Source organism: Lygodium microphyllum, chromosome 25 (assembly GCF_053477565.2).
Source record: "Lygodium microphyllum isolate KBCC chromosome 25, Lygodium_microphyllum_v1.1.10, whole genome shotgun sequence".
Classification (NCBI taxonomy): domain Eukaryota; kingdom Viridiplantae; phylum Streptophyta; class Polypodiopsida; order Schizaeales; family Lygodiaceae; genus Lygodium; species Lygodium microphyllum.
The window spans coordinates 105,552,243-105,577,523 of record NC_141159.1 but is presented as its reverse complement, the minus strand read 5'-3'; the positions used below and the strand labels follow the sequence as shown (position 1 = coordinate 105,577,523).

General features: G+C 45.2%; 1 protein-coding gene and 1 pseudogene across 2 annotated transcripts in view; both read left to right on the top strand.

The window, feature by feature from the left end:
• Positions 1-25,281, top strand: part of LOC148014587 (zinc finger CCCH domain-containing protein 32-like) — a 109,453-nt gene that overhangs the window by 49,521 nt on the left and 34,651 nt on the right. For both annotated transcript variants that reach the window (XM_087666699.1, XM_087666698.1), the window contains exon 5: positions 2,446-2,727. In XM_087666699.1, coding sequence (XP_087522825.1) covers positions 2,446-2,727 — 282 coding nt within the window. The remainder of the gene's footprint in view (positions 1-2,445; positions 2,728-25,281) is intronic.
• On the top strand, positions 10,151-23,490 carry LOC148014588 (methionine aminopeptidase 2B pseudogene; annotated as a pseudogene).

The window sequence follows — 25,281 nt, the reverse complement described above, 5'->3', positions numbered from 1 at the left end:
CATGGCTATGAATGAAGAGAAAGCCAAAAGTCTGCATATTGGTATGTTTGCCATCTTGCTCTTGCTTTATGCAGATGATGTGGTCTTCTTTACATATACTAGGGAACGTATGCAACAATTCATGGGGATTCTTGAACTGTTTTGTCAAGATAGTGGTTTGAAGGTGAATGTAACAAAAACAAAGCTAATGGTTATGCTCACCAAGCAATCAAAGACCCCACCAAAAGTACATTATGCGGGACAGTCCATAGAGATAGTATCTACTTTCAAATACTTGGGGATTGAGATACCTGTAGACCACAGATGGCATACATGTGTGGAGCGACGATTAGCGGCAGGAAAAAGCAAGTATTATCACTTTGAAAATGACTACAGTCGTACAGATACTAAATGCTGGAAAATACGTTGTATGATTTTTTATGCATATGTTTTACAGACGGTATTATATGGAGTGGAAGTGTGGGGAGGGAGCATCTCCTCATTTGCATGGAACGACATTGAGAAGCTGCAAAAAGCTTTTATTTGTTGACATTTGGGCATCAAAAGCACCACACCATATGTACTTATGCTTTTGGAAACTTGTTGTCGGCCAATTGAGGTACATAAGGCTTAGTGACCACAATGTCTTGTGTATCCAACAAGCACATAATATTCTCTTGTGCATATTTTTGGTGAAGAAGATAAAAAGATTGATGAGTTTGGCAATTATTATCATAGAAAGAATTCAAACGGGCCAATAGTTTGTATCTTCAAAAGCCAAAATGGCCGATAAGACAAAGAAATGAGTGCATCTGATCATGTCATTTGGCTTGAGATCCCCAACATTTGGGGTGTGCGGGGCTTTAGGTCCCTATTGTGGGTGTTGTTGACTGTGCAGTCAACGGTTGGGGAGAGTGGTGGAATGGTGGCAAAATGCCCATAGGGGCAGGGGGGGGCATAGTAATGGAATGGTAGGGCTAGGCTGATAGCTAGTTAGGACATGGCTGGGCAGGGCTGTCAAAATAACATGTATGCTCAATAGTCTGACGGAATGGTATGCACTCATGCCATATTAGAGAGATAGTAGGTTTTGTGGGGAAAAACATAGTGTGTATGGCAAACATTAACACAAGAAGAAACCCAGAGAAAACCCAGAAAAAGAAGCAGAACGATGAATCACTGAATAATGCTAAGTGAACTAAGTTGATACATTGGGGCTGAACCTGTGAAGATGATTGCATTGTCCTGTGTGATCAAGTGGCAGCACCTGTAGGGAATTCGCATTGAAGAGAGAGCAAAACGTTCTCCGGGCAGTAGGGTATAGAAGGTAATGTTGACGAGTGAAGGAAAGGACAACCAATTGTAGAGGGAGAGAAATACAGTCCTCAAAAGCTGTCAGAAATGAAGGATGTGCTGAAATCTATTCGAGATGATAGTTGCTATCAAGGCGACTGTTGGATAGCTAGATGGAGAAGAAAACACAAGAATATCTGACGAAGAACTCTCCGTGTAAGTGGCTGCAGACATGCAACTGCTAGGCAGCCCTTCAGGAGTGAAGAAAATACAAAAATGCAGGTACTTGATGTAGGTCTGATAAAGAGGGTCTAATCTGGTGTAGATGACTTGAAACTGCTGCAAACACAAGCTTGATTCTCCGTTTCCAAAATTTGACCGAAACTCTGAAGCTTCGGTTTTTCCTGTTCTGTTTCCCCCGTTTTCGAAACTCCCCTGTACTATGATTGAGTGACCTGGTTTCTCAACAAGGACGTGGTCAAGCGGGGGTGGCCGGGCAGGGCGAGGGCGTGGCCAGGCACGGCAAGGTTGTGGCCAGACAAGATGCGACTAGGCAAGGTAAGGGCGGGCAGGCAGGTGCCTTTGCAGATGGCGGGAGAATAGGCATGGCTGGGCTTCGTAAGGGGGGGAGGGGGGTCTGGTGGTGGAACAGGGAGGGAGGGGTGGCTGTAATGGTGGGAGGCTGGGTGGCGGTGACAAGCAGCATGGGCAGGGGTGGGGTAGCTTCAGTCACGTTGGGAGCTCTATCTTCACGTAATCTTCTTTAAGTTGAGTGGAACCACAAACATTGAAAGCAAATTTAGATTCTTTCCTTGATCCTTTGAGATCTCTGGTGGACAGAAAAACATTGAAGTTCTTATAAGATGGAGATATTTTCCTTGTGCCAATACACCTGATTGTGAAAAACAAGCATATTGCTTCTGCTGCTGTTTGTAAAAAGCTTCGAACCTTAATCTAGCACTTCAGGGTCTGGTGCAAATGTCTCTAAGTTCATAAAGCACATATAATCATTGTTGTTGTACATTTACCTTGTTTGTGTAGTAATTAACTAGAGTGGAGCTCTATTGCAAGCTTGTTTTTATCTTGGTCTCTCTTGTTGAATTTCCATGGTTGTGAAGTACTTGCAGCCAATTTCTCAGGTCTTAATGGAAATAGTGCTACTCTTGCATACAGGGTGAGAAGGATTGTGCATTTTATATGCGAACAGGAAACTGCAAGTTTGGGTCAACGTGCAAGTTCAATCATCCTCAACCTGCAGGATACAGAGCACTGGTTGCAATGTCTGGATCATCTTTGTATGCTTCAGGTTCTCAATCAGCATCTTCACCACAGCCATATCACACAGGGTTACCATCATGGTCAATTTCCAGGGGACCATTTATGACAGGATCACGGTTTCCTGTGATTGTGCCACCACAAAGCCTTGTTTCAGTGCCTGGATGGAGCACATATCAAGTAAGTCTCTGCAACTGATTGTTTTCTGCCAATTGATATTTGCTACAGACTATGTTCGTTTTTGATGCATGAGAAGTTTCCTACTAGATGCTGTCTTTGGGAAATCCATTTCCAGTTATTGAAGGGTAGATAATGAGATTTATTTACTTTAGGATATCAAAACCTTCACGAGTCCACAACAGATATACTCTTATTTAATGGAAGACTTGTTTTGCTGAAAAATGTTATAATACGTAGATAGATGTCTCAGGGTCAGACAATTTGTATACTCGAGCTGACCCTGCTACATGTGAGCATGATCTGCTGCTCAGTCACTGACCTGATGGAAACTTGACCACCACCATCAGCCAGCCATGTAGCCTTCTTCCTGTTGATAGCTAGCCACCTGCCTCCGCCTGTTGCCAGTGATGCCAGGATCTCATGCCTTTTTCCTGCTTTCCCATGATCTTAGGCCAGACCTTCCTGCTACCTGTCTGAACCTCTGTCTTCTCCGTGCCTGCTGCCGCCAGCTGCCTCCTGCCTGCTACCCAACACACTCTCCCACCAACTGTTCTGCCACATCCTCAGCCAGTTGCCTCACCCACATCCTTACTTGCATGCTGTTGCTGCCCAGGCAGCCTGTTGTGCCAGGTGCATGGCCCACTTTTCTTCACCGCCTGCTGCCGATCTTCTGTTGCCCCAGCACCACCTGCCAGCACCCAGCCTCCTCCCCTCAATGGCTTCCAAACTCCAGTAGCAAGAGAGAAGCTGGGCCTTCTCTAGGGGACTCCAGTGCAGTCCCCAGTGTTGCCATGACTGATGCTTTCCTTTAGATCAGGTTTGATTCTGATGCCTTAGAGCTGTTATCTCTGGCCTGCTGACTTAGAGCTGTTATCAGTATAAATATGATGCTTCATGGACTGATCTAAATGAAGTCCTTATTGGTACCAATGTGAGGCTTCATGGACCAACCACCAGTCAACTCCCTGAGGCTTGAAGAACATGAACAGGTAGCTTTCACAAGCACCCCTGCAACAGTTATGAAGGTAAGCCTGGTAGGGAAGGGGTGCTGTAGGGTCAGATTTTGCACTTTGGAGCAGTTCTTGTGACCAGCCCACTGGATGTTCGGATTGCAGTGGCTCTTTTTGATTGGTGGGTTGAAGGTAGGGATCATTCCATGCTTGGTGATGATACAACTATCACTATTCGCTTCTCTCATCTTGACAAGGACTTTATACCCTCAACACCCATCAGTTAGGACTATGGGCTCTAACTCATCACGCTGTTTCCTTGGGCCATGAGGATCTCCTCAATGCATGGGGGATATATGCTTTAGACGGTATACTTTGCAGGCCTCCCAAGGCAGTGTTTTACCTGCATGATGGTAGGCCACCTTGCAGTGGGACTGCCCAAAGGCACATCAGAGGAGATAGGTTGTTTGTCCTCAATCAGCCTCCTTTCAAGATGAAGCGGGTGGAGCCTTTCCTCACAAGATGAGTGAGAGAGAGTGGTAGAGGATATGATCTTCTAGACAGAAGAGGCAGCTACAAAGACAAGGAGAGAGATAGGAACATGAGCAACAGCAAGAGAGACAATAGAGAGTTGTCAAAGACCTAGGCTTGCTGCTTATAGAGATGTGGAAGTAGTAGTGCCACTGGCATCACTGGTGGTAGACAGTTGTGTTCGTATCCCCCTCTGGTAGGCCATCAACGAGTGCAGGAGTTCAACCTGCTCACCTACTTCCCCAAGCACTGATGGCCATTGTAGATACTAGCACCTTCACCATTAGTTGGAGTAGATAGCATTCCATCATCTTCTACTTATTTTCATCTAGGGACCATTCATCAAAGCTCAACTATTCCCCTTTTCATATTGCTTCTTCTCAAGATGCTTCTGAGTTGGAGGACAATTGATGAGACTAATCACCTCTCAGTTGAGGGAGGACAATCTCTCTTAGGGTACAATCGAAAGTTCAAAAGTCTCTCCATCATAGTCAAGTGTGGTGGTAGGTTCAAACAATTTATTTTCTGATTTTCTCTTTGTTGCTCCTTCTGTTACGCAAAAACTGGCCGTGAAGCCTCATATTGATACTGGTAAGGATGAATCGGAAACTCCATTTAAGTCCATGAAGCCTCATATTGATACCAATAAGGACAATTAGAAACTCCGTGATGAGAAGTGCTCCAAAAGGTACTTTTTCTTCAACTTCCTTTGAGCATGAGTTTGATGCTTCACATTCAAGATTTCAATTTTCGACCCTTCCTTTCCAACTTAATTACACATTTAGGTTTGTCTACATTACATTTAGAGCCTTCATTTAGACTCATCGTAGGGTATCAAGTTTTAGAACACATTGTTTGTTCTCTAGTCCATTCATGTGGGGCATTTGCCTCACACATTGTACCACCCCCTGGTTACTGAAACACATGGATCCACCTGCTCTATTGATAAGTCATCTCCTTTATTAAAGGAAACAAGGAGTGGAAAGAAATCACTTAGACAACTTAGATATAGTTGACCCTCCTCCTTTGATCCTAGCCATGGACTAGATGCTTTTGTCCATGACTTTTTTCCTTCATTGATTGAAAAAAGGAGTGGTAAAGATCCATCTAAAAAAAGAACTCTCTCACATTTTTTTGCCTAAGAAGAATAGATACTATACATTTTGCTAGAACTTGGCCATGTAGATGACAATTATCACTTTAAAGCCAAGGGCCTTAGACCCACGCTCAGAATCAAACATTCAATATTTAAGGGCATTCTACCCACCTAAAAATTAAATCTTATTCAAAAACCAATCTCAGCCCCATTCAACGATGGTAGTGGTAGCATTCCATGGAGGTTGAGAGGGGTTCCTCCTCAATGTGGCGGTATAGATTCTCCACCCCTTGATATTTGTGTTCATGAATGGCTTGCCACTAGTGTTGTCAATTCTGGATCTTCCCCTTAGTGCCTTACGGCTTATCTGACTTGTTTGGACATTTTCCACCATTAGCCTATATTGCTAGGATTTCTAGGTTACTCTTAGCATCCTAAGGGTAATTAGGCTACATAGGCTCTCTTGTCCCTTTAGACTACCATAGACTAAGCCTTTATCACCTTCTTTTTTGCATGTGGCGAAATTGCTAATTATATTACTTTAATAAAATTACAATGAAGTAAAAATGCTCATAGTCTAGCAGCTAGCTAGAGCTCTCTACAATTAAAAACCTACTTATATATACAAGTCTCTCAAGGCGGTCTAGGGAGGATAGGAGATAGAAGCATGGAGGAGTATAGGACCATTGAGGCTTGCCATCTTGTAGGTGAAAAACAAATCATGACCGACCCAACTGTGAAAAAACTGTCCTCAGAGCTCCCACTATTGTCGAGAGTCTCCTTGTAGCTACTCCTAGTAGCCATGGAGTGAGTGGATGACGGAGACCAAAGCTCTGCCAAGGTAGCATACATCAAGAGACTGACTGCTGAAAATCATTTGGCATCGTGCCTTCAAATTTGTCACCTTGTGAGGTTCCCAATGGGCTCCCATACTTCGATCATGATGTAGTAAGCTCCAAAACATGGTAGCTGGGCAAAGCTTCTAGGCTTACCACAACACACGAGCCAGCCTCAATGCACCTTTGCTAGTGGCAGCCTCGGCTAACTCATTACCAATAGAAGGCTCTCCATGAGATACACCCCATGGTAGACACTACTCGATGGAGTAAATGACAAGCATGATTGCATATAATTATCGATATGACAAGAGAGATATACGGAAGCACTTCTACATTGAGGGACGGATCGTTGAGAGGTAATAAGACCAATAGAGATACAATAGGAGGTAATTATTATGCGCTCTCTCATTTATCATGTCAAGCATTAAATTTTTTCCTTGATGTTGATATGTTGATAGACCCAAGGCAATGAATAGGGAGAGGAGGTGGTATCTAAAGAGGTTAATAGATCTGATGAGGCTAATAGAATCAATGATAGTGGATTTGAGGAGGGGTCTGATTGTGTATGAGACGCACTAGCTCGTTTGTGGATTATGGGAAGGATGACTTCTGTGTCTGCTTTGCAATCAGATTATTCTTGCCTCTTCCATTTCCTTAGATGGACAACTCTGTGGCATATTTGGCGTACTCGGAATCGGGCATCCATGGTCATGTGGCCCATGTTTGTGGTTTAGTGTTATGGCAGATCTCCTCTATGGTTTCAGCTAATCTGGTTCTTCCTGACATTGCTACTCCTTGGCTGGATATTGTTCGCTCCACACCAGTTGTCCTTTTTGTGTGATATTTGTGTGTTATAGTCTTGGTAGCCTTTCGTTTGTGTCTGTTTTTCTTAGCTGATTTGATGGTCTAATGTAAATATTGCTACTTAATTCAATTATCTTCACTTAGAGAGAGAGAGAGAGAGAGAGAGAGAGAGAGAGAGAGAGAGAGAGAGAGAGAGAGAGAGAGAGAGAGAGAGAGAGAGAACAACAATTTGCTTCTCGTGCTTCGATTGCTAATTTGCAGAGAGCAGATCTTGTAGATGTGATCCATAGTGAGATGGAGAGTTTTCAAGCTTGCGAAAGCTACGGATGTTAAAGGGAAATGGAAAGTGCTAACTCTGTAGTTTTCTCTTTTGTCGTTTACCATGAGACTTGCTTTATGGAATGTTAAAGGCATTTCTTCGTGCAATAAGCAGTATCGGTTGTGGGAAATTGTGTTAGCTAGTAATTGGGATGTTTTTTGTGCTATGGAGCACAAACAACATGCTTTGGCACGATCTTATGTATACAAGGATTATACAATGTTTTTTAGTGGTTTGGCTTCATAGAAATCTTGAGTTATGTTGGCCGTTAGATCTTCCCTGCAACCTTCCTTGATTTCTCAAGACTCTTGCTCGGGAAAATATTGTGCATTTGTTGGATGAGCAAGGCGTTATGGTAATTGATCTTGTTTCCATCATCCAAATGTGTGTTGATTATCATAAATCTTTGTTGGGACCACAGGAGATTCTTTTAGATGTTGTTCACTCTGCTCGTCGATACATTTGCGATTTGGTTAGCAATCAGGTTTAGCTTGAATGGGTTGATTTGATGGAAGTTGATATCACAGAGGCTGAAGTGGAGGATGTGCTGTCCCATTTACCACGAAGGAAAAGCCCTGGCTGGGATGGGCTTCCTAATGAGCCTTTTTGGGCCCATGTTGAGTAGCTTGAGAACCCATTAACTCGCTTGTGTCAGCAAGTCTAGACTTCAGGTAGGATGCCTTTAGACTGAATATTGTTGTGATTTGGTTACTACCTAAGGTTCCTTATTTGGCCTCTTTGAAACAATGGAGACCAATTTTTGGTATGGGTCCCTTGTATAAAATCTTCTCTAAAATTGTTGATGTACCCCCTTGTGCCTTTCTTGATTGGATGTCATCCTGTACACATGATCGGTTCATGTATTGGAAATCTCAAGGCTGGCCTCTTCATGTGAGACTGAAAGTTGCTCAATGCATCATGATCAATATGGTCTCATTTTTCTTGCTACTACTTCCTTGGACTAAGAAGTCTCTTTTGGAATGGGTTCAGCCTATTTGCTTTATGTTGTGGAAAAAGAAAGGGAATTGTATGGGCCAGGTGTGGGTTTTGTGGTAGCATGTGACTACTCCTAAAAGGATGGGGGGAGTAGCTTTATTGGATAAATGCTTTGGCCCAACCGATCGATGGAAAAGGGTCAGTTGTGACTTGGTGACGGGGCCTTCGTATTTCTTCTATTATGGATGCATGGAGCTTGTGTCTTCTCTCCTGAGGTTGAGTTTCGGGTTCTCCAGTTCACTCTGTCTACTTTTCTTTACTGCAGGTTCTCTTTCAGGTTGAAATCTTGGATCTTAGGGATATTCTACATCTACTTCCTTCTATACATTTCATGCTTTCATCATCTTTGTACTAAAGCGCTTGGGCAAGTGAACAATTTCCCCACGAGGGACATTGTCCAAGTGGCACCTGCTGCATGAGCATTTTTTAGCATGTAGTATTGCATCTCTTCGCTTCTCTTTCTCCATTCCTTTTTGGGCCTGAGAGGGGGTGTTGATAACCATTTCTTTAGTTCATCTCCTTCAGTTAGGGTTTTGCACTGACAGCCCCAAAAAGGGCTGGCGTCCTTATTCTGGGCACTCTATCACTGGGTGCCCACATCATTGGTGTGCCACCCTAGACTGTGCATGCCTATTTATAGGCCACCTTTTCACACATTTAAATCTCTCACTGTTCATTCTTCACCTCTCTCTTGTCATTAGACACCCCTCCACTTTATCTCCAGCCTCTCCACTGCCCCCATACCCCTTGCAGGTGGACATCAAGGTTCATGGTTGGTGGCTTCTTCCTCATCATCTCCATCACTTGGCTTGCGTTTTGGAGTCCATCTACTGGCGTCATCCACACATCTTGGCGACAACTCACACACCCTGGCGACCATCCCTATCAATTCGCGTCAATTTTCCTCCATCATTTGGGCACTCCTTGCTTGCGTTTCAGCTTCTCGAGGCCTTCTCCCAGATAGGCATCACTTCACCACAGTTGGCGTCTTCCCCAGTAGGCCCTACACCTTGCATTTTGGATCTCCAACCATCTGGCATCATCATCCACAGTTGGCGTCATCTTCTCTAGGCTTTGCACATTGCGTTTGATCATCCTGGTGGCTTTTGATTAGACCGGTGACCTCCTCCACAATTGGCGTCATCATCTGAGGCTGCTGGAGTCTGCGTTTGGCATCCTAGCTCCTACTTTGATCATCTGGCATCTGCGTTTTTTTGCAGCCCATGCTCTCCTCTTGGCATCTGAGGACAGTGCCCCGCTCCCTCTACAGCTGGTGATCACTCTCCTCCACTCAGACAGCATGAGAGGATTGCGCTTCGTTCCCTCGACAGCTGTCCTTTACCTTCAGCATACATCTTTGATATCCCTACTGCTGGAGGACTGCGTTTCGCTCCCTTCAATGTGCAGATTCCCTACTGGTGTTGCCACCTGATTCAGAGATAGGACTGCAATTATCTTCTTAGCTTTGGCTCCACTGTATCAGCTTTTCTCCTTATATAGCATGATTCAGTGCATCATCATGATGTTCTTTTGAGTTTCTTTTCTTTCTCAGTGTTGGCCATACACACTCTGTGTTTTACCTCGCAAACCCTACTGTCTCTCTGGTATGTCACTTTTCTCGACACCATCTTCATGATCCCCTTCCTTCACTCCTCTGGATTACTGTTTGATAGCTTTTTAGAGAGTTTTGCTCATGTATTGTGTTCTTTTGTTAGCCTTTTGGCTTTGTAAGAGCTATTAACATTTTGTTTGATTGGCCTCAAGGCCTTATGTATTCTGAAAAGGCTATGATTGTGCTTGGTTGACAAGAAGGCTTGATGTTAATATCTTTTAACATTAATGAGAGAGAGAGAGAGAGAGAGAGAGAGAGAGAGAGAGAGAGAGTGTGTGTTCAATAAGCAGGGATCGATGCTAGGCTTGGTGATGTTGGTGCAGCGATTCAGGAAGTCATGGAATCATATGAGGTTGAAATCAATGGAAAAACTTATCAAGTCAAGAGCATTCCAAATTTAAATGGCCATAGTATTGGACCGTATCAAATTCATGCTGGAAAATCTGTTCCTATAGTCAAGGGTGGTGAACAGACGAAAATGGAGGAAGGAGAGTTCTTTGCCATTGAGACTTTTGGATCCACTGGGAAAGGTTATGTGAGAGAAGATCTAGACTGTAGCCACTACATGAAGAACTATGATGTGGGTCATGTGCCTCTAAGATTGCCCCGTGCCAAGCAGCTATTGGCAACAATAGACAAACACTTCTCAACTTTGGCATTTTGCCGATGGTACCTGGACCGCATTGGAGAAACAAAATATTTGATGGCATTGAAGAACTTGTGTGATGCTGGCATTGTCCAGCCGTGTCCACCGTTGTGTGATGTGAAGGGAAGCTATGTTGCTCAATATGAGCACACAGTATATCTGGGACCTACTTGCAAGGAAGTTGTTTCTCGGGGAGAGGACTTTTGAATATCTGATTTTTGCATACAGTAAGGATGAATGTTACCACATGTATCTTGTCATGGTGGTCCATGTTTGAATGTACAGAAAGCAAGTAGGCTACCCGATCAACTCTATTTCACAAAGCAAAAGCTTTGTTAAAAAAACAGTAATGTATTGACATATAATCATTTTTCTTTTATATTACAAGAAATGGCTTGAAATCTTGTGTAGTAAAAAAAAAAAGAGAGAGAGAGAAATGAAATGAAATGATATATTGACATCTATAAAAGGTCCAAATGACCTATGAGACCATGAGTTACAATCATGTGTATGATGGTACAACTGTCTGGGCAAAATATGTAGCACAAAGCAAAATAAGAAAGGAAACTAACTATGGCTATGTGTAAACATAGAGCTCTATCTAGTAACAATGAGCTCCAAATGGTACAATCTCATGTGGGTATGGAGGGCCTAGCTCTAGCCCAAGCAATAATCCCCTGTATCTGTCTATGAAGGTGTTGTCGGTGTCTGTGTTGAGGCCTAGGACGTCTGGATCGGCTAGGCTGAATGGCTCGATCAATCAATATTCCTTGTCTCTGTGTGGACTGTGGCGGTGGGAGAGGCTTTCGTGTGGACTGTGGTTGTAATTGTATCGAAGTCTTCTGAGTCTCCTTTGCAAAGAAGTTTGTGAGCTGCCTTTGCGAAGGGCCTCGATGTCCTAGAGCAGCTATACTCCTGAGGCGCATGTCACGAAGCCGTCTTATCTCAAGAAGAAAGAGGCTAAGGCATTGCTGATCGGTAATACCCATGACTCTGAATAGTGGTCCAAATCCGTCTCTAAAGAGAATGGAAAAGACCACGGACCTCATAATATGCTGGGCAGCGGCATATATAATACTCCTCTGTCTCTAGCTCTAATTGGCATATTTGGCATATGTGCTCCTTTGGTGGGATGGATCTATATCTGCCGGTCTCAATCTCTAGCTGATGTGAGGAGGTACGCAACTGGCCAATAGTACATTTGATTCCATGGGAAAGGTGGGTGTCCATGTATCTCGCGTGAACAATGAATCCATCATCAGTAGTGTGAAAGAAATGCTCACGGTAGAAAGCCATCTTTGTCCCTAGCTCGTGCCCTGGCATCAGCCATGTCCGCCTGATATCCAGCTGGGTAAGATCCATCCTGATGATCTTGTGAATTTCTAACGTGCTTAGATCAAGAGATGGTGCAAACCAGGCCGACATCTGTGCATACCAACATGAAGTATCACCCTCTCTGGCAAGTTGCCTGGAGGACTCAAGGGCCAACCGTGCATATCTGTGTCTGGGTAAGTACCATAGGCTATGTATGTATGCGACCGATCCGGTGAGGGCTTCTATCACAATTGGTGTAGCTGCTAGCTCGGCTCTGATGATCTTGTGTGGCACTGAGGCCTTGCATCTGATCATCCTGGATATCATGGACACTAGGGGTTTCTCCATCGACCTCCATCCATCATAAGTGCACCCTGATTTGCTACGGTGGTCAAGACTGAGCCCCCATATCTGTACTCCATAAAGTAGTGTGGATGTGACCAGTGTATCAAAGAGTCATAGCTTGGTGCGGGGTTCTTGGAATTGCACCTATGAGTACATCCTCTCCAAACCACCTAGTGCTGTGTATCCGCACGTCAGTCTAGTGTCTGTTGCCTCTCGCATGGAAAAGGTGGGCCCTGTGAATAAGACTCCCAGGAGAATCCACATACTCAAGTTCCTCAGATCCATATGTGAATTTAGGCGCTGATCTCTTGACCCACTATGGTGTAGTATTAGATACCATCACCTTGGTTTTACCAAGGTTCACTGAAAGCCCACTGTCCCAAGTATAGGAGTGTAATGCGTCCAAGTGTCTCTGTGGACCCTCTGGAGAGACAGCTATCAATACAATGTCATCTGCATACAATAGGAGAGGTATCCAAGTGCCAGCTAGTGGTGGAGAATGGAGCTTCTCTATCTCCTTCATGTGAAATGTAATCAGCAATCCCATCAATGTATAGACCAAATAATATCGGAGAGAGGGGACATCTCTGCTTCACCCCAATGGTGGAGTAAATAGGTCCCGAAAGGTCCTCAATTATCTGGACTCTGTCCACAACTCTCTCATACAGTGCCAAAATACCCCAACTGAGCTCTTTCGGTACTCCCATGGCATGTAGTCTATGTATCAGCCTGTCTCTCGGTACTGTGTCGAAGGCTTTGCTGAAGTCCACAAAGTAGTAGTAGGTCCGTCAGCCATGGGCCTTTCCCTCCTCAATGATCGCTCTGAGTGCGAGGATGTGATCCAATGTGGAGAAGCCTCTCCTAAAGCCAGCATGTCCTTGTGCTCTAAGACCCCACATCTGTGCCACTTGCTTAACTCATGCTCAAGGATGGAAGCATATAACTTAGCCATGTATGCGCAACCATGATAGTCCGATAGTTACTGGGTAGAGTAGGGTCCCCGGACTTGAGGATGGGCACAATAGTGTTCGTGCTCCAGCTTTCTGGTAGGCCTTCACACATGGCTCTGTTAAACATGTAAGCTTGAAAACTTGCCACCAAATCTCTAGCATGGATCAAGTGCTCGGCTACTAATCCATCATGATCTTGTGCATGTCCTCTATTAAGTGTGTCAATGGCCTCTCGGACCCTACTTTTTGTAAAGAAAGTGGTGGTCTCTGGGCAAGGCTCAAGTTTGTCAGGAAGAGGTGGTTGACCCTCCACAGTATAAAGACTAGCTGCATACTCCTCTCATACAGTGGTGGACGTAATAGGTGTGGTCGGGCAATGCTCTCTGAAAAGCCTCCAAGCCTCTCGAGAGTCCTGGCTCAAGAATAACTGATATAGGTCTCGCTCCAGCTGGGCCAAGAATGTTCTCTTCTTCCACCGTGTGAGGCGTCTAAAGAGTATCTGTGCCTGTCTGTGGGTAGTGGACCCCAGTGCTATCTCTCTCTGTAGCCATGCTCTGGTCTCACGGCACTCATCATCATACTAGTTGTTCCGGGGTGTCACCTTGGTGGAGGCTCTTTGTGTGGGTCGTGATTGTGGGAAGGCTACACCTGCAGCGATGTGTAGGGCCTCACTGAACTATTGAGTCAGCTCCTGTAATGGAACGTTGGGGTTTGCATCATGTAACAATCTAAGGATCTTCACCTCGTAGGTATCCTCTGTCTCTTTGGAAAAGAGGTATCTCGGGTGTCGATGAGCTGCGTGATGGGTCTGCGTGTTAGTGAATTGGAGGTCGATGGTGAATGATAGGTAGGCATGATCCATTGCAACGCTGAGAAGACGTGGGGATATTGAGAGGTCCTGGATGTGAGATATCAGCATTGGTGGGGCAAGAACATAGTCTACAATGCTGGCACCGTGTCGGTGGGGATAACATGTGAAGGCGCCGGATAGGGGTATCTAGCCAGGCCATTGAGAATGGCCAACCTGTGTGCTGTGGGGGAATGAGTGCACGCTCTTTTGAGCTCTCCCTTTCTGTGCTTTTCTTGCCCACTCTCCAAGCGGAGACATGCGTGCCTTTCTTGATATTGATTAACGTGTATAGCACCTTGGTGTCCTCATCCACTTTTTCATGCATCTTCATGCCCGTCACCCGAACATGGAGTGTTCTCATTTTCCTTTTTTGTTCCTCCTCCAATGTGTCATTGATTATGGTTGTTGTAGGTGCGTATGCTAGGTGTTTCCCCTTCTTTGCAATTTGAATCCATTGCTTTGCTTCCTCTACTTGCTGTTGGGTTTTCTTGAGCATCTCTGCCCAAGAAACAGCCTCCTTCGTCGTCTCCTCCTTTTTTGGAGTTGTTGTACTTTTTCTTTGATGTGGGTGAGCTCCTCGGTCATGCTAGGTTGGATTTCTCCTTCCTCTAGCTTGGGGCTGAGTTGAATGCCAGTCAGTAGCTGCCAGAGAGAGAGAGAGAGAGAGAGAGAGAGAGAGAGAGAGAGAGAGAGAGAGAGATTAACGTCTACATAAGGCCAATGTGGCCTATGAGACAAAATCCAGAGTACATGCATGTCTAATGTCATCTCATCAGTGAGGTAAAGATAACATTACAAATAAGTGTGTGGCCTATGAAACAATACTGAAAATAACTATACGATGGGACTATACTAGGGTTGAACCATGTGTAGTGCTGTTCCATCGATAGAAAAGAAAAGGAAAGGAAAGGAAAGAAGAACTAGATTTGATAGAACCATGTTCAAAAGTGTGTGGAGACTATGGGCTATAGTTGATCTCAAGATCTGCACATGATCTCAGCTATGATGCGGTCCCTAGCTACTTCACTGATATGCATGGTGGCGAGTTTACGGTGTCTCATGATAATGGCTCTAATTCGATTGTGGTGTGGCCTTCTCGGATGTGGTCTTGGTAGATGGGGTCGTCATGCTCGATGAAGGGAAATGACTCTATCCAATGTGACTCCATAGTGTGGCCTGTTAGGTGTTTGGCGGGGTGGCTCTGTCTCTGCTAGGCTGGTAGTGTCAGTAGGGTCTACTCTGTAGAAGAAGTCTGTCACTGCTCTCTGTGTGTGTCCGTCTAGGTGAGCTGGCCTCTTGTCTCATAGTAGTGCAGTTTGGTGCCTCTCAAGCTCCAGTAGGAAAAGACCTAGGAGTCTCTGGTCTTGGTACTCCATGATGCGACGAAGGGGTCCAAATCCATCACAGAAGAGGCAGTGGTACTGTCCTCGCATGTCATAGTATACTGTGCATCTGCATATGTAGTGCTCCTGTGTCTCAGGCTCTCGACCACAAAGCTGGCAAGTCCTATCCTTTGCTAGGGTATTTGTCCATCTGCATGTCTCCATCTGAAGCTTGTGTGAGGAGGTGCGAATCTGTCCAATAGCAACCAGTATGCTATGGGAGAGATGGGTGTCCATGTATGCTGGCCGAATAGTGAAACCATCATTAGAGAGACACAAGAAATAACTCCTGTAGAACTCCATCCTCGATCCTAGAGGGAGTGGTGGATGGATCCATGTCCTTGTTGTCTCAATCCTCAAGATATCAGCTCTGATCACCTGGTTCAACTCTGATCGGCTGAGAGAAAGTGTAGGGTAGTCAAGGCTATAATCCAAAGGTGGAAGACGGTCAATATCCAAACCATTTAGGCTCATCCAATAGCCATAGGTGAAAACCAATAGTTCTTCTCGCCTCCTACTGCTAGTTGTCTAGATGACGTTAGTCCAATCTAGAGTATCTATGGCTTGGAAGTTCCCATAGTCTGTGCCAAAAGGTCACTGCCTTGAAGAGTGCCTCCGTAACTATAGGTGTTGGCCCTAGCTCTGCTCTGACAATGGGATGTGGGGTGGAGGGCTTACTCCTAATCATGGGTGCTATCATCATGATCAATGGCCTTTCCATGCTATCACAACTATCATAATAATCCCTCTCTACTCCAATCTAATCAGTGAGTGGGCTAAGACGCCCGTGGTACAAGCTGCAACCCCATATCTCTGCTCCATATAGTAATGTAGGTGTGACTCGGGTGTCAAACAACTAGAGTTTGGTGCGGGGCTCCTGGAACTTTATGTGAGCACATTGACTCTCGAGTGCCCCTAGTGCTGTGTATCCACGTGCCAGACGTGCCTCTGATGCTTCTCTTAACGAAAAACGTGGGCCAGAGAAGGTGACTCCCAAATAGACATTTCCTCACATGCCCTAGTATGTCTCGCCCAAATGTGAACTAGTACATAGATCTAGTCACCCATGCTGCTGAAGTATTGAAAACCATGGTTTTGGTCTTCCCAAGGTTCATTGTGAGGTCTTTATCTCTACAGAAGATATGCAAAGCATCTAGATGGCACTGCAATCCCTCCGGTGAATTTGAAATTAGAACAATATCATCTGCATACAGTAATATCGGCATCAGCACCCTTGCCAGGCTGGCTCCAGCTCCTCCTCCTTGGTCCATGTAATTAGACTCTTCATCTATGTATAGACCAAACAATGTGGGTGAAAGTGGACATTCTTGTTTCACTCCTATGGTACATGACCTGTCACTGCCTCATATAATGCATAGACACCCCGTCATATACCCTTTGGTACTCCAATGTCCTGCAATCTCTGTATGATGCGTGTATGAGGGACTATATCAAAAGCTTTGCGAAAGTCTACAAAGCAACAATAGATCATCTTGTCTCAGGTTCGACCCTCCTCAATAATGGCTCTAAGTGTGAGAATATGGTTGAGTGTGGTATATCCTCATCTTAAACTTGCTTGTCCTTGTGCTCTCTTGCCTTGCATTTCAGCCCACTCAACACTGAGTTCATGCTCCAATATAGATCCATATATCTTGGCCAAAGTATGACCGATCATGATAGTCCTGTAGTTGCTAGGAATTAGGGGATCACCACTTTTAAATAGCGGAATTATAGTATTGTCTGACCAACTCATAGGGAAACGTTCACATACTGCTCTATTGAACATATGTGCTAATATGGGTGCTAATATGTCACAAGCATGTGAGAAATGTTTTGCTACTAGTCCATCTTCATCTTGTGCCCTCCCATTTTGTAATCTATAAATTGCATCCCTAACCATTTTCCATGTGAAGAAAGACCACTGTGTTGGCCTACAAGCTTGTGGGGGCTGTATAGGTGACTGTCCTGGTAAGTCATAGAGCTGTCTCCCATAGTCAAGCCAAGCATTTGGTGATGTAATGTGTATGGGGGGACTGTCTTTCATGAAATATCTTTCATGTGCTCTTGCTATCCCGCCCCAAAAATAGTTTATCTCTGCTTCTGCTTTCGCACAATGCATTTGAATAACGCCTTTGCTTGGCAATGTGTTCGAGTGCCTAGGTCTAGTTCTCTCTGTAAGCAAGCTAAGGTGACTACACTCATCATCATATGAGCTATTTTGGGGAGCAGTAGATTGTGTGGGTCTACATCGGGGCAAGGTGTGTGGAAATGCATACATGGATGATCCATGTATGGCCTCTGCTACATCCCTTGTACATTCTTCCAATAATCTACTCAAGTCCAATGTATGTAAACTGGTCTGTAGAGAACCACTGTAGATGTGTGAGGTGTCTTCTGTAAAGTAGTATTTGGGATGTTAGGGAGGCATGGTGTTTCATGTTTCATATGTACACGAGAGAGAAAGAAAGAAAGAAAGAAAGAAAGATATATTAATGTCTACATAAGGCCAATGTGGCCTATGAGACAAGATCCAGAGTACATCCATGTCTAATGTCACCTCATCAGTAAAGTAAAGATACCATTACAAATAAGTGGGTGGCCTATGAAACAATATTGAAAATAACTATATGATGGGACTATACTAGGGTTGAACCATGTGTAGTGTTATTCCATCGATAGAACAGAAAAGGAAAGGAAAGGAGAACCAAATTTGATAGAACCATGTACAAAAGTGTGGTGGGGACTATGGGCTGTAGCTGATCTCAAGATCTGCACATGATCTCAGCTGTGATGCGGTCCCTAGCTGCTTCACTGATATGCTTGGTGGGGAGCTGCGGTGTCTCGTGATAATGGCTGTAATCCGACTATGGTGTGGCCTCCTTGGACGTGGTCCTGGTAGACGGGGTTGTCGTGCTCGACAAAGGGAAGTGGCTCTATCCAATGTGACACCACGGTGTGGCCTGTAAGGTGTCTGGCGGGGTGGCTCTGTCTCTGCTAGGTTGGTAGTGTCAGTAGGGTCGGCTCTGTAGAAGAAGTCTGTCAGTGCTCTGTGTGTGTCCCTCTGGGTGAGCTAGCCTCCTGTCTCGCAGTAGTGCAGTTCAGTGCCTCTCGAGGTCTAGGAGGAAAAGACCTAGGCATATCTGGTCCTCGTACTCCATGACGCGACAAAGGGGTCCAAATCCATTATAGAAGAGGCAGTGGTACCGTCCTCGTATGTCATAGTATACTGTGCATCTGCATATGTAGTGCTCCTTTGTCTCAGGCTCTCCACTGCAGAGCTGGCAAGTCCTATCTTCTGCTAGGGTATTTGTCCATCTGCTTGTCTCCATCTGAAGCCTGTGTGAGGAGGTGCGAATTTGTCCGATAGCAACCCGTACGCTATGGAAGAGATGGGTGTCCATATATGCTGGCCAAAACTAGAGTATCTATGGCGTGGAAGTTCCCATAGTCTGTGCCAAAAGGTCACTGCCTTGAAGAGTGCCTCCGTAACTATAGGTGTTGCCCCTAGCTCTGCTCTGACAATGGGATGTGGTGTGGAGGGCTTACTCCTAATCATGCGTGCTATCATCATGATCAATGGCCTTTCCACGCTATCGCAACCATCATAATAATCCCTCTCTATTCCAATCTGATCGGTGAGTGGGCTAAGATGCCTATGGTACAAGCTGCAACCCCATACCTTTGCTCCATATAGTAATATAGGTGTGACCAGGGTGTCAAACAACCAGAGTTTGGTGCGGGGCTCCTCGAACTGTATGTGAGCACATTGACTCTGGAGTGCCCCTAGTGCTGCATGTCCACGTGCCAAACATGCCTTTGATGCACCTCTCAACGAAAAACGTGGGCCAGAGAAGGTGGCTCCCAAATAGACATATTCCCTCACATGCTCCAGTATGTCTCTCCCAAATGTGAACTGGTACATAGATCTAGTCACCCATGCTGCTGAAGTATTGAAAACCATGGTTTTGGTCTTTCCAAGGTTCATTGTGAGGTCTTTATCTCTACAAAAGATGTGCAAAGCATCTAGATGGCACTGCAATCCCTCCGGTGAATTTGAAATGAGAACAATATCATCTGCATAAAGTAATATTGGTATTAGCACCCTTGCCAGGCTGGCTCCAGCTCCTTCCCCTCGGTCTATGTAATCAGACACTTCATCTATGTATAGACCAAACAATGTGGGTGAAAGTGGACATCGTTGTTTCACTCCTATGGTACTGTCAATCCTCTCTGATAGCCCCCCAGGTGCTCATACATGACCTGTCACTGCCTCATACAATGCATAGACACCCCATCGTATACCCTCTGGTACTTCAATGTCCTGCAATCTCTGCATGATGCGTGTACGAGGCATTGTATCAAAAGCTTTGCGAAAGTCTACAAAGCAACAATAAATCCTCTTGTCTCGGGTTGGACCCTCCTCAATAATGGCTCTAAGTGTGAGAATATGGTCCAGCGTGGTATATGCTCGTCTAAAACCTGCTTGTCCTTGTGCTCTCTTGCCTTGCATTTCTGCCCACTCACTGAGTTCATGCTCCAATATAGATTCATATATCTTGGCCAAAGTATGACCGATCATGATAGTCCTGCAGTTGCTAGGAATGAGGGGATCACCATTTTTAAATAGCAGGATTGTAGTATTGTCTGACCAACTCATAGGGAAATGTTCACATACTGCTCTATTGAACATATGTGCTAATATGGGTGCTAATATGTCACAAGCATGTGAGAAATGTTTTGCTACTAGTCCATCTTCATCCTGTGCCCTCCCATTTTGTAATCTATAAATTGCATCCCTAACCATTTTCCATGTGAAGAATGACCATTGTGTTGGCCTACAAGCTTGTGGGGGCTGCATAGGTGGCTGTCCTAGCAGGTTATACAGCTGACTCCCATAGTCAAGCCACGCATTTGGTGATGTAATCTGTATGGGGGGACTGTCTTTCATGGAACATCTTCCATGCGCTTTTGCTATCCCGCCCCAAAAATATATGATATATCTCTTCTTCTGCTTTCGCTAAGTAGTGTCGTTTCTTCTTCTGTACAAGGCGTTTGAAGAACGCCTTTGCTTGGCGATGTGTCTGAGTGCCTAGCTCCACTTCCCTCTGAAGGCGAGCTTGTGTGACTCTACACTCATCATTATACTAGCTATTTTGGGGAGTAGTAGATTGTGTGGGTCTACATCGGGGCAAGGTGTGTGGGAATGCATACATGGCTGATCCATGTATGGCCTTTGCTAAATCCCTTGTACATTCTTCCAACGATCTACTCAAGTCCAATGTATGTAAAGTGGTGTGCAGAGAACCACTGTAGATGTGTGAGGTGTCTTCTGTAAAGTAGTATTTGGGATGTTTAGGGAGGCATGGTGTTTCATGTTTCATATGTACACAAGAGAGCACAAGTGTCAAAATAGCATGATCTGCTGCTATTGCAATTGGTGTCTTAGATATCTTAAAGTTTTGGATGTCTGGTATCAATGCTGGTGAGCCTATCAAGTACTCCACAATACTTGCCTCCCCTTTGTGATTCCAACATGTCAAATTGTCAGATCTTGGGCATTATGGCAGACCATTAAAGATGGCTAGTCTATGTGCACTTCCCAAAGTCAATAGGTGTGTTCCATAGGTACTCACTTCTTTATCCTGGGCTCTCTTGCGTAGGCCTATTTCATCTATGTCGATCTCTTTGAACATGGCATTATCATGCATATAAAAGTCACTTTGTCTATCTCCCGTGCGTGCATTGAAATCTCCTACTAATAATATGTTCCCAATGCTAGCATATCTCATGATATCATCATAAAGTACATCAAAGGGAGATCCATCGCGTGTGGCATAGGTAGAATTTGCAAGAGGAAAGTAGCATATTGCGATGAATATATCCCGTGGTGTTCCTACATGTATCCTAATCCATAAATATCGTGCATCATCATCTCTTTTCATTATTTGCATTATCCCTTTGAGGTCTTCCCGGTATAGTATGGCCACACCTCCAGAACCCCTAGTGCTTCTTGGTTTTCTAGCTGCTGGACGATATGCACTTTCCCACTTGTAGCCCCGCACGTCTGGTAGTCGGCTGCCTTTACATTGGTGTGTTTTTGTGTACATTGCTATATCTATGTTTCGGAAGCTATCTTCAAAGTAACCAGCATCCAAGCATAGGGCTCCATTACAATTCCATATTGACATCTGAAGTGTCTCATAGGCCTCGTACCGTCATGAAGTCCTTTTGTCAGTGATGATGACTCGTCCATCCTTATAAACAGCCCACTTTCCCTCTTTGCAAGCCTCCAATACCTTAGGCATGTGTTCTCCGCGATGCGTTATTTGTGTTGGGGTAAGGTCCTCATCCAAATAAATCTTCTCACCCTTGAGGGCTCTCCTCTTGGAGAGGAAGGCCTTTTTTTTCTCTCCGTCTCCAAAGCGAAGAATTAAAGCCTTGGACATAGAGTCATCTTTTCCCACTCTCCAAGGATTGATGATAGGTACGTCAGAAGCCCCAATTTTGTCAGCAAGTGTCTTAGCATCTTCCTATGGGCTGCTCTTCTCCTCCCATCCTACTACCCGTACATGTAAAATCCTAGCCCGTCTCCTAGCCTCTTCTTCCGAGTTAGCATTAATTACTTCAGTTTTGTTCACTGATGTTCCCTTATTCTATTTTACTACCTCAATCCATGGGCTGGCTTCTTCTATCTGCTTCTGTGTTGTCTTTGCCACTTTTGCCCATGAGTGAACCTCCCTTTCACATGCCTTCAAAGCCTCTTTTTCTTTTTGTAATTCTTCTTGCACGTTCATTCCTTTTTTCTTAAATGTATTCAATTCTTCCCTCAGTTCTAAGATTTCAGATTTGTAGGCATCTACAACATTCAACATTTCAGTTTTCAGCGTGTGTGCATTTCGGACAGCATTTGTGCCTGTAAGTCATTCTTAATCTTTATGTGCATGTCTTGCATTTCTGCCCTCTGATTTACCATCAGTTCGGCTTTGATTTGCTCTTGTGTATCTTTCTCCAATTCTTGTCTCATAATTCGTAGTTCAGAGCGAATCATGAGATGAATTTCTTCGTATTTCTTTTCATCCATAGTGCGTGAGTTCTTTCCATGCCTATCAAATGTTGGGGAGACGGTCCAATCACGGACCCTACGGCCATACGTCTTGTACCGTGTGTTCTTAGGAGGGGTATTGAACATTGCTTCCATGGACGGTTGTGTTAGTTCTTGATCAGATTCGTCTCCCAGATATTCATTTTCCACGGTTTGATGCTTGCATTTGTCTACATTATCCATCTCTCACACACTGTGTGCAAAGCCACTCAACTTGTACTTTGTACTGTCAAATCAGAGCAATTTTTGTGATTCATGCAAATTTCTAGGCTTTCCCTAACCCCTCACTAAATTTTTGTAAGCCCAGTAATCTTTTACGAGCCCAAATGCGTTCACACTGTTTACAGTCACTGCAGAATTACAGATTGTAGCCCTAGTCAGTGCATTACTGCATACTCCAGGACATGATCAAAATCAAAGTCAATGCATCACTGCCTGGTCCACAAGCAAGTGCATCAGTACATTCACCCAGGTGTGCATTCATGTAATTCTGAGTACATTTGTGTCATATCAATCTGTTTACATCTGCAACCTCAGTACATTGGCATCTAGGCTTGTGTCAGTACCTTGCTGTCAGTACATTACTGCATACAGTACGCTTGTGTCGATGCATTCAGTACATCTCTGCAACACTATACTGCTAACAACAGGTTTGCCTCACACCAGGTATATTCTTGCTCACGACAAGTTTGCCTCACGCCAGAGAGGTCTGACGTCATGCCAGGTACGTCACGTCAGGTCCTCACGCCACGTTTGTCAATAGTCAGTACAAGCGTCCCCGACACGCTAGGTCCCTGACACACCAGGCACGCCACGTCAGGTCCTCACGCCACGTTTGTCAATAGTCAGTACAAGCATCCCCGACATGCCAGGCATGCTAGAGAGAGAGAGAGAGAGAGAGGAAAAAAGAGAGAGAGAGAGAGAGAGAGAGAGAGAGAGAGAGAGAGAGAGAGAGAGAGAGAGAGAGAGAGAGAGAGAGAGAGAGAGAGAGAGAGAGAGAGAGAGAGAGAGAAGAAAGTTATATTAACATCTATGAAAGGCCAAGTTGGCCTATGAGACCAAAACGTTACATACAAAATGTTTGGGAAACTTTCTAGGTCCCAGTAACGCTACCATCTAATGATATGATAAACTAATTGAGTAGGTACAAAATGGTATATAGGCTGGGTACAATTCATATGTGTTCCAAGTATGGTGTGGAACTGCTCATGGAGCTTGGTTATCCTAAAATTTCCTGCATGGGTCTATCTAAGATCGAGAGGCTGAATCGGCGGGGCAGGGTCCTCTGGTGGCGGCGTAGTATCCCTTGTATCCTCGACATGTGTCTCCTGCAGAGGCGGGGGCCGGCTGGGCGTGGGCACTGGGCTTTGCTTCTTGCCGTGGCTATGGCTAGGGTGGTCCCTTGTGGCTGAGAGGTTAGTGGGGTTGGTGGGGGCTTAGGGGTGGGGATAGTAGTTGACTATCGGTAGAATTCTGTGAGTAGGCATTGGGCGGCTCCTTGTCTCTGCTTCGAGGTCTAGAGGAGGTGGTCTTTGTGGTGCCGTATTTCCAACAGGAAGAGCCCAAGGCATCTCTAGTCCTTGAAATCCATCACTCTCGAGAGTGGACTGAATCCTTCTCTGAACAGGCAGTGGAAGCATCCCTGGATCTTGTAGTATTCTGGGCATCTGCATATGTAGTGTTCTTCTATCTTCGGCTCGAGCTGGCAGATTTGGTAGATCTGATCTTCTAGGGGAAGGGGATGGGGCCCGTATCTATCTGGCCGATGGCGCTTTTGACTCCATGGGACAAGTGTGTGCTCATGTAGCTTGGGCGGGTAATGAAGCCGTTCGGAGATATGTGCAGGAAGTGCTCCTGGTAGAAAGCCTTCTTTGTCCCTAGGTCTTCTGTAGGAGTCACCCATGTCTTGGCCGTATGTAGCTGAATGATATCCACTCTGATGATACGGTTCACCTCCTCCCGGTTGAGCTCTAGGTGGGGGCAATCTAGGCTGTATTGTAGTGGGGGGAGGTGGTCCACGTGTAGGCCATGTGGCCGTAGCCAGGTCTCTGTTTGAGCATACGAGCATTTAGTGTCCCCTTGCAGTGTTATCTGTTTGGACGACTCTAGTGCAAGTCTGGGGTACCGATGCTGGGGCAAGTCCATAGTCGGTGCAAGAAGGCCATTGTTTGGAAGAGGGCCTCGGCTACGATGGGCGGTGCCCCCATCTCTGCTATGATGATCTCGTGTGGCACAGAGGGCTTGCTTCGGATCATCCATGAGATCGTAAGTACCAAGGGTCTCCATCTGCTCCCATCCCTCATAGGTGGCCTCCTCTTGAGGCAGTGGCTGGTCCTGTGTGGCCCTCCTCGTGTGGTAGAGACTAGATCCCCATATGGGAGCCCCGTACAAGAGTGCTGGTGTGACTAGAGTGTCAAATAGCCAGAGCTTTGTTCGGGGCTCCTGGATTTGTATGCGGGTGCATTGGTTTTCCATGGATTCGAGGGTTGCATAGCCTCGTGTCAATCTATCTTCTGCTGCCTTTCTCAAAGTGAATCTCGGTCTTGAAAATGTAATACCTAGATAGACGAGTCTTTGGATCACTTCTACGGTTTCCCCGCCATATGTGAAGGGGGGTACTAAGTGTCGAATCCATTGGGTTGAAGTGTTGACCACCATGACCTTTGTCTTCCCCAAGTTCATAGTGAGGTCTTTATCTTAGCAGAAGGCCCGTAGTGCCTCCAATTGGCGCTGTAGCCCTTCGGGCATGGTGGAGATGAGAACTATGTCGTCCACATATAGTAAGATGGGTATCAATATCCCTCGTAGGCTGGATCCC